Source organism: Spinacia oleracea, chromosome 1 (genome assembly GCF_020520425.1).
Source record: "Spinacia oleracea cultivar Varoflay chromosome 1, BTI_SOV_V1, whole genome shotgun sequence".
NCBI classification, from domain to species: domain Eukaryota; kingdom Viridiplantae; phylum Streptophyta; class Magnoliopsida; order Caryophyllales; family Amaranthaceae; genus Spinacia; species Spinacia oleracea.
Genome location: NC_079487.1, coordinates 132,615,654 through 132,627,505, shown reverse-complemented (window position 1 = coordinate 132,627,505; position 11,852 = coordinate 132,615,654). Strand labels below are relative to the sequence as shown.

Sequence of the window (11,852 nt, the reverse complement as noted above, 5' to 3'; positions counted from 1 at the left end):
ACAGTTTATACAAAACAAACCGCGCCATTTGAATTGGCAGTTCTATGCTGAATCGGGAAAAAAAAAAAAAAAAAAAACTTTTCTTTCTTCTATGATGATGTGTATGATATGGAGAGAAATAAGCTAGAAAGTGATGTATTTTGAAAATTGTTGGATTTTTAAGTAATATTAAAGGAAATCGCTCATTTATAGGGCAAATCTTTTAAAAAAATAAAAAATAAAAAAAATTAGGGCAAATGAGTCAGGAAAAGAAGAAAAACTCTTTCCTATACAAAGCTTGAACACAAGCATAAACCCTTGCCTCACCCCCGTTTTCCACCGCCCCCTTCCTTAAACCCTTTCAATGGCCGCATAACTCTACAATAAGCATTCGTCAGTCTACTAAAAAAGTGGAGAGAGTAAAAGATAGTGTATTCTGACTAAAAATGGCGGCGGCCTCCATAGCAGCACAACTTAAAGCTCTAAAAGCTCATGTAAAAACAGATACAGATGTACCCAAAAGACCAATTACTCGACCCTCCGTCTTATTTAGCCCTAAAGAAGCTGCTGATCTTGATATCGACACCATCCTTAGCTACGCTTTATCGGGTTTGCATTCATTTTATCCTGTACCCTTCATTTTTACCGGAAGTTTGATTTTTCAGTTCAATTGAGTAATTTTGTGTTCTGGGTTTTCTTCAATTTTGCATTTCCTGCTTTCAGCATTAATAATATTGGGTATTAGTTAATTATTCAATTTTTGTGTTTAATGAGATTGTTTGTAGGAGTAGAGATTGTTTCTAATTTCTATGTAATGGTTGTATTAAAAGTGTTTCGTATTTAACTGTATATTAATCATGATTATGATGTTGGGCTGGAGTAATCTTCCTGTAAGAGAAGGATGAAAGTTAGTTTCAATGGGTTGGACATTCGTTGAAAGGATTCATCCTTGATTAAGTTAGACTTATAATACTTTGTAACTAGTAAGGGAATGAAATGATTGAATTATTGTGATCAATAGCATTCTGAGAATCAGAGGAGCTGCGGGAAACAGCGCGCAGGATTAAGTTAGACTTATAAGTTATAGTAACTAGTTAAGGCATTGGGCAGAGTCTATGAATAGAAAAGGGCATGTAAAAAAAGAACGATCAGTAATTTTTTCCCCCTTTTTTTCGCATTGCATGTTTATTATATGAAGAAAAGTGAATCAAGAAGGAGCTTTATGTAGTCATTTTTCATGTAACGAGGGGGTGTGACTGTGTGAGTTGTATTAAGCTCTTACTGTGGACTCTAAATGGTTCTTCTCCGTGTTTTAAAGAAAAAAAAAAACTCTTTATAGGTGTATGAAGATTAAATACTTCTGCCACTGATTAAGGGTGAACTTTTTGATTTTTATTTCTTATGTTGCTATTAAGCTATTCTGGGAAAGAAGGAAAGTTTACAGCTTTACTCTTTTAAATAATCGTGTTTGCAGTTGGAGAAGAAGATTTTGTGGATGCTGATTTACTGTTATTCTTTATTTTTTGTAGGTTTGGAAGTTCTAGAAAATATTGATGATCGCTTCAGGAATCACAAGCAGGATCTGTTTAGTCATAAAAGCAGAGACTTGGATAGGGAGTTGATGGGCATAGAAGAAAATAAGCGCATTGATGCTTCGATCAGTTCTTATATGCGCTTGATTTCTGGACATTTTCAATCACAATCTGCATTAAAGACGCTTGAATACTTGATTCGTCGATATAAGATTCATGTGTATAATATTGAGGATTTAATCTTGTGTGCGCTACCTTATCACGATACTCATGCTTTTGTTCGAATAGTGCAATTAATTGACTTTGGAAATAGTCAATGGAAATTCCTTGATGGTGCTAAAGGATCTGGTGCTCCACCTCCCAGGGAGGTTATTGTCCAGCAATGCATACGTGACATGGGTGTCCTTGAGATTATATGCACCTATGCAACTCCTTCAAAAAAGCATCGCCCTGCTACACCTGTGATCAGCTTTTGCACAGCAGTCGTGGTAGAGGTTTTGGGCTTTCTGGCAACCGTTGATAGTGATATTGTGAAGATAATTCTTCCCTTTTTGAATTCAGGTCTGCAGTCTGGTGGTTTAGGGTCTTCAGACTATAAAGCTGGTACTTTGATGATTGTTGGTCTATTAGCTAAAAGAGTATCGTTGTCTTCCAAACTGGTAAACAGCTTGGTTAGATCAGTGGTGGAGTTAGCTCAAGCAGATGCACAAGCTTCAACAGATTTGCAGTGGGTTCAGTTATCAATTATGGCTTTAGTCAACATTGTGCAGTTGCAGTCTGTTGAAACACTGCCTAAGAAGGCATTAGACATCCTGAAGAAAATTGAAGTTCTCCCTGGAATTCTTTTACAAATGACCACAAGGTTCAATATTGACAGATTTATTACTGTGCTATTGGAGTCCCTTATTGACTACTGTAGTTCCGACGGTCAATGCCAACTTGCTGTGGTATCTATTGTTGAGACAGTCACTCTTAGGGGCCTTGTTCGAGCTATAGTTTTCAGGCTTCTTTCTTCATGTTTGCGGTTGTCGCAGAACACCGACGGTTTAGAACTTTCTGAATCAGGGAGCTGGGCTAAGAAAATATTTCTTATTATTAATGAAAAGTATCCCAGTGAATTACTTTCTTCTGTTCATGAATTCTTGAATGACAAAAAGGTTCAGCTAAAGGGTGAATTCTCAGTGGTTGATGCTTTGTGCAAGATACTGGATGGAAATGTGAGGACATCTGTGGCCTCCACAGATTCAAAAGTCTGGTTTGGGCTCAAACATCCAAAGGCTGAAATCCGACGGGCTACACTCTCTGATCTTGACCTGTCTACCTTTTTGAATGATGGGGTTACGTCAGAGAGACTTGGAACTGTCCAGGATGTAGTTCATTGTCTCTCCGACGATGATCTGAGTGTTGTTCATGCAGCTCTTTCTCTTGATAAATTGTCTGAGCTTATAGACTCTGCTCGTCTCCTGGATATATTTCGGGATTTGCTTCAGAAATGCACTCAGATTTTATGGTCAGGTGCACAGGAGGATCTTTCTCTAGCAGGTGAGGTTGCTATCTTATGCCTGAAGCATGCAGTTTCTTTTTTACAAGACCGAACTGATCTTCTGGAGCGAGTTGCTACAATGATATTCCCCTTCATTTTTGTTTTCCCGAAGACAAAGAAGCTGAACTTGAAGGCCCAGGAATTGGCCAAGGAAATTAAATGGCCTTTCTACAGGGATTTAGTCATGGCGTCTAATGTTAAAAAGGACCTCAAAAAGAAATCGGGGAAAGAGTGGGTTTCTGCTGTTAATATGCCAACTGTTCGCAGCTTGGTGAATGTCTTTTCCGATGGTACCGAAGAATTAACTTCGTGGCTTATCAAATGTTGCGGTGAATCTGAATTGTCAAAAACATTATTCTTCTTGGTTTTGCTACAGTCATTTATACTGCAGAAGAATGCCTCTCATCAATTCACCACTTTGTTTGAAGCTTGCTATGCTTTTGTTAAGGCGGAATGGAGAAATATTGAGCCTGTTGAAAATATTTTGCGTGGTCAGGAGTTCAGTTCTAAGATTCTCGAGTCCGAAGACAACAAGTTTCTGGATGAGCTTGATGAAAACAATCTTAAGATTTTGAATTCAAGGATTCTGGTTTTGGTGTTTTGGAGGGCAATTAAGGGATATATCTCAGTGGTGCCAGCAAGTGTTGACCTGAGTGATGATGGAAAATGGATGTGCACTTTGAGGGATCTGTACGCCTTCTTTGCTGAATCTAACCTGAAGCATGTTTTCAAGGAACACAGAAATTATCTTGTTCAAAACTGCAAGGTCTCTCCAATCCATTTCCTCTCAACCTTCATCAGTGATCCGGAAGTTTCCTCCAGTGTACAAGTTGAGAGCCTGCATTCATTTGCTATGCTCTGTTCTCAGGTAGATGAGGGTTCTGCTTTGCAGCATTTGGCTGGATTCCCTTTAATTCTTGTTCCATTGTTCAGTGATGTCCAGGATGTCAGGGTAGCAGCTATGGATTATGTTGAAGAGCTTAGCACCCTGTGCTCCCGTATAAAATATGCAGGCAAGAAAAATGGAAGTAGTGACATTTGGAGTTCTTCTATTGATGAACTGTTGAGTATTCTGGTACAACAGAAGAAGTTGATCGTGTCTGACAGGAATATCCTTCCTTCATTAATGGCTTCGATATTATCATCATCTTTCAAAAGCTTTCTTGTGCCACTGGATGTTGGTCAGAGATTAGATAAGTCTACCACAGATAAAATTCTCACTTTCATACTAGGATCTGCTATGAGATTTTCTGGGTATGCAAAGCTAAGAGTCCTTTCACTTCTGAAAGAGTTAGGCGCCTCCATTGTGCGGGTAAAGGATGTTGAGTCTCTGCTTCTTGAACTTCTGCAGCGGCGTAACAGTTACCATTTTAGGCTTGATAGGTCAAATCAAGAGTTGTCAAACATTGATGTGGATATCCTCTGCCTTCTAATTGAGATCTGTGCTAGGCCCACATCATCAGATACACGTATTGTTGAAGACCATCTATTACCGGCATTTTGCAACGATGGTTTGTTACCAGATGATCCCGCTATACTAAGGCCATGTATTGCATTTTTGCAGAATTTGAAAGGAACTCTATACAAGAGTTTGCGTCCTGAGGCTCAGGAAAAACTTCTCCAACAATTAGTGCTTCTTTACCATGACACTAACAACGATGTACAGAATACAACTAGAGAAGCATTGTTGCGATTGGATGTTTCTTCTTCAACCGTTGCCTCTATTTTGAATACTGTCCTTGTGTATGAAGGTGATTTAGTGGCTTCCTCACACCTGAAAAAGAAATCGAAGAAGCATAACCCTGTTTTATTTTTTGGAGGCCGAAGTGCACTTAGCTTTCTTATCTCTCTTCTTGATGTGCTACTGTTAAAGAAAGACATAGGAAACAGGGTCCTTCTAATAGAGCCCCTTTTTCAGCTGCTTGAGAAAGCCTTTTCAAATAAGTGGGTCCATGCGGTGACCCAAGAGGGGTGTGTTCCAGATGTATCAGGCGTCTCTCAAACCACGTCTAACGCATTGTCTTACATACAGCAGACGCTGTTGCTTATCTTGGAGGATACCATTGCTTCACTCTCAGATGATCTCTCTCTGAACAATGGAGTATTTGATAAATTTGATGCTGCATTACTTGTTTATTGTGCGCGGTCTGCGACAGATTTTGTTACCAGCAATCATGTGTTTTCACTATTTGCTACAATTGCAAAGGTTGAACCTGACAAGGTTTTGCACCATATTCCTGCAATTCTTGCTGTTATCAGTAAGTCAACTGTTGACCATGATGATAGTCATTCAAAACGTGTATTTGAAGGGTTCATTTCAACGGTTGTTCCTTGCTGGTTATCTAAGATGGATGGTGCAGACAAATTGCTTCAGATTTTTATAAATGAAATGCCTGGTGTTGCCCAGCATCGAAGGTTGTCAATCTTTCTCCACCTCTTGAAAACACTGGGAGAAAGAAGTAGTATGGGTTCATTGCTAGTCCTCCTTTTCCGTTCATTGGTTTCAAAAGAGAGATTTTCTTCTCTTTATAATGAGATAGACATTTCTGGCTTCATAAACTCTGTAGTTCAAACAGAATGGGAGTATAGTTTTGCTGAACAAATATGCCAACAGTATACATGTATGATATGGCTCCCGTCACTTGTTTCATTGCTCAAGCAATTGCAGGCTGGTAGTCTTGACAATAACCAGTGTGTGACATTGTTATTTGCTATGAAGTTTGTTTTGGGGAAGTTGCAAGGTCCTGAAGTTGTGTTGAAGCTTAAGTCTATGGAGGATATGGAATCAATCCAGGGAACACTCTCGGAACTCATGGTGCAGGTTGTTTTTTGTTGGCAACTCGTTGACACAAGTAAAAGGAAGATATCACTTCCAGTCATTTTGAAAAAGGAGCTTAAGGAGATTATCCATGCTGTTTTAATGAAGATAACAAGCGGAATGCTCCCATCAGCCTTTTTCCAAGGCATCATAAGGTTGCTGGTCCAAGCTGACAAAGGTGCAAGGAAGAAGGCCCTTCAAGTTCTGTGTAAATCTGTGAGAGACCTTGAAGCTCCTGGATCTAAAAGAGAAAAGGAGCGAAATATGCACCTGAGAGGCTCTTGGAATCATCTCGATGGAAATAATTTAGACTCCTTTGCTGCACTTTGTCTGGAAATCCTGCAGTTAGTTGATGGTTCTGGTGATGATCTTAATGTTTCTGTCAGGCTGGCTGCTATTTCGGCATTGGAAGTCTTAGCTAACAAGTTTCCTTCCAATCATACAGTTTTCAGCAAGTGCCTTGTTAATGTTGTGCAAAATGTGTCATCTGATGATCTTGCTGTTGCTTCTTGTTGTCTACGGACAGCTGGTGCATTAATAAATGTTCTGGGGCCAAGAGCACTGCCCGAGCTTCCCGAAATCATGAAAAATGTTCTGCAGAAGACCCGGTTTTTGTCTTCGTCATCAGGAGCACAAGGAAAATCTGCTGAGGACATTTGTAACCAGTCAGCTTCGAAAGATACACTTATGCTATCTATACTTTTCACTTTGGAGGCACTTGTAGAGAATCTTGGTGCCTTTTTGAACCCCTACCTTGGTGATATTGTCGAAATTGTGTTGCTACATCAAGATTTTGTATCAGAGTCCAATCAAAAAATAAAATCGCATGGTGATAATGTAAGAAGGCTACTCAGTGAGAAAGTTCCTGTCAGGCTAGCATTACCTGCCTTGCAGAATGTGTACCCAAAAGCTGTGAAGGCAGGGGATTTGAGTTTGTCTACAGTTTTTGAGTTGCTCAAGAATTTTGTTAGTAAAATGGACAAATCATCAGTGAGCGGTTACCACACAAGCATTTTTGACTTCTGTATGCTGGCTCTGGATCTCCGCAGTCAGCACCTTGAATCAATTGAGAATATTACTTTCGTGGAGAAACATGTCATTGGTGCGGTGGTTGCTTTGACGATGAAGATGACAGAGACTATGTTCAAGCCTCTTTTCATACGAAGTATTGAATGGGTAGAGTCGAGTTTGGCAGAAAATAATCTTGTAGGGACCAAAAACATCAGAAGAGCAGTGTCTTTTTATAACTTGGTCAATAAGCTCGCTGAAAATCATCGGTCAGTGCATTACCCTTTAGTTTTTGCTCTCTTAGTTCGTATAAATGTTGATGTTTTCTATTTCTGTTATAATTTTTTAAATAACAAGGAGAAAAGAAAAGATGAAATCCACTTAAAATTATTTTTCTTAAAGAACCTCTTTAGACAGACCTTTAAGCTGCGGGAACTACATTTTGCCCTTACATGTTTAACTTCTGTCTAGCACATCATTACTTTTCTTCATCGAGTCAAAAGGGTAAGTATCCTTTTCTTCATTCCTAAGCTCTCTAGACTCTAAGTCTTCGTTCTCTTGAAGTCATTTGTATTATATTTCAGCCTAAGTGAAATTACCTTAGGCCCTTAGCTGTTTACTTTTGCCAAGCACCGTATACTGGTCCTTCTGTAGGTCTGTACTGATTCACTAGAGGTCTCAAATCTGTTATGCCTATGTCATTTTCCTTTTTAACGTGCTTTGATATTCAACACTTATGGTAGGCACTTACCTGGGTTAGGCATTTAGGCTCTTACATAATCCTATTGTCTTGACATTTTCCATCATGTGAGCACACCCTTTTCTGCTCATCCGGGTCTTGCATACCATCCACTAGCTCCTTGGATGCCTGTCGGTATTTCCCTTTATCATCATCCTCGTTACTGGGACTCAGGAGTTGTGCTTAAGTTGAAATCATCATCTTGATTTTATAGGTAGTTTTAGCTGGCTGGGGTATGTTATTTTAAATTGTAAAATTACCAAGGGAATTGGATGGGTAATTGCATTTGTTGTTAATGGTACATTGATTAGTTTTTTCATTTTATCTATTTCAGAATGCATGGTTGATCATTAGAAATAGTGACTTCTGTAGTTGTTATTTTCTGGAATCTAACTATACACACTGAATTTATTGTAGATCACTGTTTGTCCCATATTTCAAGTATTTGCTGGAGGGATCTATTAGTTATCTTGCTGATGATGGTGGTAAGATTAGTCAATCCAGGAAGAAAAAGAAGGCCAAGATTCTGGATTCTGAAAGCAGAAAGACTGAGGCAGCTGATTCTCTGTCACTTGAAAAATGGCATCTCAGGGCTTTGGTCTTGTCGTCCCTGCATAAATGTTTTCGTTATGATGTTGGGAGTGTTAAATTTCTGGACTCCTCAAGATTTGAACTTCTGTTGAAGCCGATCGTCTCACAGCTTATTGTTGAACCACCAGCTGGTATCGAAGATCATCCAGATATACCATCTCTGGAAGAAGTAGATGACATATTGGTTTCTTGTGCTGGTCAAATGGCTGTAACTGCTGGTTCTGATCTTCTATGGAAGCCCCTGAACTATGAGGTAATAGCTAGTTCCTTTTAGTTTTACCAGTTGTTATTTCTGCACTACTTCTTCCCATGCATTCTATTTCCCTCCCTTGCATTTTATGTCGGCACTACTTCTTCCCTGGGAATATGACTTCTTAAGTTTTTTACATTTTGATACTTTTTATCAAATGAAAGATTTCCAGATTATTATTTATTTTCTTTTACAGTTCTCTACCGGCGAATCATTTATTATTCCCCTTGTAAGAATAAATAAGGCTAAATTCAGAATGTCAAAAAGAAAAGAATTACTCCATATAAATGAAATTTTACTGGATTTTAGGACTTCCTGTAATGGAAAGAAGGATTTCTGAAATTATGGGTAAAGAAATATTGAATTTTGTGAGGTCATCCAATGCATTTCTTTATGATTGATCTTTGATTTTGAGTTGCTGAAGGAATTAACTAGGGAGTAAGCTTTTTTCATCCTTATTTTTTATTGGTGTTCATCAATGGATAGCAAAAGAAGGAATCGGCTTCTTTTCATATTTGTCAACACTGTGTAAGTGTGTCACTTAAATTTGGCTACTAGTTTTTGACATGAGTACATGTCCAGATGACAGATTTGCTATCATGGAAATATTGCACGTTTTTTTGTGTCCATAATGACGTGTAATATATGCATACCTATGTCAAAGTAGTTAATATTGACATGGGTGTTTTAGGTGTAATAAAGAGTGAGCAACGTGCACCAATTCCGTTTTTTATAAGATTGTTGACCTGCTTGAGTACCTACACTATGAACTTGTTTTTAATAAGTTTGTTACTCCGTCTGATCCAAATTAATATGCCACATTGGATTTGAGGTATCTTAAGGTTTAGAAAAAACATAACTATATGGCAAATTTGTTAAAAAAGACCTTTTATAACCCAAATTTTGCGAGAAAGGACCTTATATAATTTTTTTTGTGAAATAACACCTTAATGTAAATTTTTTTGCGAGAAAGGACCTTATATAATTTATTTTTTGTGAAATCACACGTTAATGTACTTTTTTTTTGCGAAAGACAACCAAAAGTAAATTTCCGGCATTGACTGAGCTTTTCCGGCCATTGACTTGCACGTGAGAAGCACGTGTGGCATTATTTTGCTTATCACACCCAATTTTCCTCCAAAATTCTAAGCTTTAAAACCTAAAGTTGAAAAAAAAAAACCGAAATAAAATCAAGTTTGAAAATTCAAGAGTCGGGAAAATCATTGTCTTTAGCTAACGTAAGCCACACGTGCTGCTCACGTGCAAGTTAATGGCCGGAAAAGCTCAGTCAATGCTAGAAACTTTCCTTAGGTCCTTTATCGCAAAAAAAATTACTTTTAAGGTGTGTTTTCACAAAAAAAATTATATAAGGTCCTTTCTTGCAAAATTTGAGTTATAAAAGGTACTTTTTGGCAAATTTGCCTAACTATATTTACCAAAACAAAAATATAACTATCTTTGTATATCTCCACAATGTCAAAGTTCAAACTATGGAGTATAACTTACTTAATATTAGACAGTGTCCTATATTTTAGGATGAAATGATGTGTAATGTAGCAAGGAGGTAGAAATTTTTGTTGATTATCCTAATTCTGCAACTCATGTCCAGGTATTGATGCAAACCCGGAGTGAAATGGTGAGACCACGTCTTTTAGGCCTCAAAATTGTCAAATACCTGGTTGAGAATTTGAAAGATGAGTACCTGGTGTTACTGGCTGAAACAATTCCTTTCCTTGCTGAGTTGCTGGAGGATGTGGAGTTACCAGTGAAGACACTTGCACAAGAGATACTCAAGGAGCTGGAGTCTATGAGTGGCGAGAACCTACGTGAATACTTTTGATCTTGTTATAATACTATATTACCAGGTAATCTTATTTTATACTTCCTAGTTGCTTAGGTTTGGATTTATTAAAAAAAAAGTAGGAAACGGACAAATGGGGTTCAGGATTTTATTTCCTGGATACTTTTATAGTAATGCTCAGAGTAGATGCGTCTATGATCTCTTTTCAATTTATAAATCCTGTTTTCCTCTGGTTATTAAAATCGATTCATTCTTCTATTGTTTTGCATACTCACTCCACACGGTGTGCTATAAATTCCTTGTCACCGTCTCTCACTCTCACTCTTTGCTTATCGTCATGTTTTCTAGCTAATGGAGACTAGACACATTTTAAGTAATTCTTAGCTAATGGAGACTAGACGAATGAATGGCACTGGATGTGTGAACAAACCGATGTTTCAATTTGATTTTAATGGGTGAAACCTTAGACGACCTTATGTTGACGTGATTCCTTTTGATCCTCACCTTGTAAGTAACTCTTGGAGATTCTGTGGAGCTTGAAGATGTTTGTGTAAAACTAGAATCGTCATTTAAAGAATGCCGTGGTTGTTAATATGCTGCCTGTTGCCTGTAGATCTACAACATGAACTTGGAAAAAGTTCCTTATTGTGGTGCATCATTGCTTGGTACTAAGTTGTTTGAAGTCTGGTAGTTATGCTAAATCATGTTGCCATGCTATTATACTGAGCTTTGGCTGATAGACCTTGCCACATTCTAGTACCCCCCAAAAAACCACTGGATTTTCTTACAGATTAGCTGGGAAGAGGTCAAATTACCCGAGAATTGGGATCCTATTTAATCCGGATTACTTCCCATTGTTGCTCTGTAAAAACCTAAATAGTCAACAATTTGTTAGCAAATTTGTTTTCTCGCTGTTCTCGCAATTTGTCTAACCAAGTGGTTTGATGCATTTTCTACATCTATTTGTCTCTTACTCTAGGGAAAGGGTGAGAACATTTGTAGTGGATCCCTGTAAAGTTAAGCGCAGCTATACTTAGTTTTTGGAAGTTTTCTGGACTGATAATTAGCAATACGGGCCTTCCCTTCTACACTTTTTGCTTTGGAAAAGCTAATTCATACACAATATTATGATTCCTTTTGCACCTCCTTGAAATGAGCCAATGCATTATATCGGACTTGAATAATGAAATTTACTTTGGATATGCAGGCACCTGGCGAATTACCCGATCAATGCTGAGGAAACGACAAGGGAGAGCTGAAGAAACATATTAAACTGTCTGGTGTTATCTTTCTACTGCCAACTCTTTCCAATCAGGAGAGAACACTTTGTGATACAACCATTTTTGTAGCAAACTAGCATTCTTTTTGTTTACCATCTTTTTTTCTTTAGTTTAAGTGTTGATGTTTTGATTCTATGCTAAAGTGCTGATATTTGATTTCTATGTATTAGCTTATTGCATCAACTGTTTAAGATTAAGTTCCAAAGAATATTAACTGTCAATATTAAACTTCTTTGCAAGTTTGTTAGCTTTAAAAGCAGCTTTACTTTCACCAACTGGTCTTTACGGCCGCGTACCCGGGTTGAGAAATA

At 38.0% G+C, this 11,852-nt stretch overlaps 1 protein-coding gene across 2 annotated transcripts; it reads left to right on the top strand.

Moving 5' to 3' along the window:
- Positions 1-204: 204 nt before the first annotated feature.
- Positions 205-11,816, top strand: LOC110785580 (uncharacterized protein At3g06530). Of its 2 annotated transcripts, none has more exons than XM_021990040.2 (5): positions 205-588; positions 1,509-7,149; positions 8,037-8,463; positions 10,070-10,325; positions 11,469-11,816. In XM_021990040.2, the coding sequence occupies exons 1-4, from the start codon at positions 426-428 to the stop codon at positions 10,298-10,300; spliced, it is 6,462 nt and encodes a 2,153-aa protein (XP_021845732.2). In that variant the 5' UTR covers positions 205-425; the 3' UTR covers positions 10,301-10,325; positions 11,469-11,816. The 2 variants fall into 2 exon arrangements, with proteins under 2 accessions (XP_021845732.2, XP_021845733.2); XM_021990041.2 differs by having other exon boundaries at positions 471-608.
- The last annotated feature ends 36 nt before the right edge of the window (positions 11,817-11,852 follow it).

Bases quoted from the DNA above. Each gene is read 5' to 3' on its own strand.
- LOC110785580 (XM_021990040.2), top strand. From the start codon at position 426: ATGGCGGCGGCCTCCATAGCAGCACAACTTAAAGCTCTAAAAGCTCAT. The intron at 7,150-8,036 runs GTCAGTGCATTA...AATTTATTGTAG, and splicing joins AAGCTCGCTGAAAATCATCG to ATCACTGTTTGTCCCATATT. The intron at 8,464-10,069 runs GTAATAGCTAGT...ACTCATGTCCAG, and splicing joins GGAAGCCCCTGAACTATGAG to GTATTGATGCAAACCCGGAG.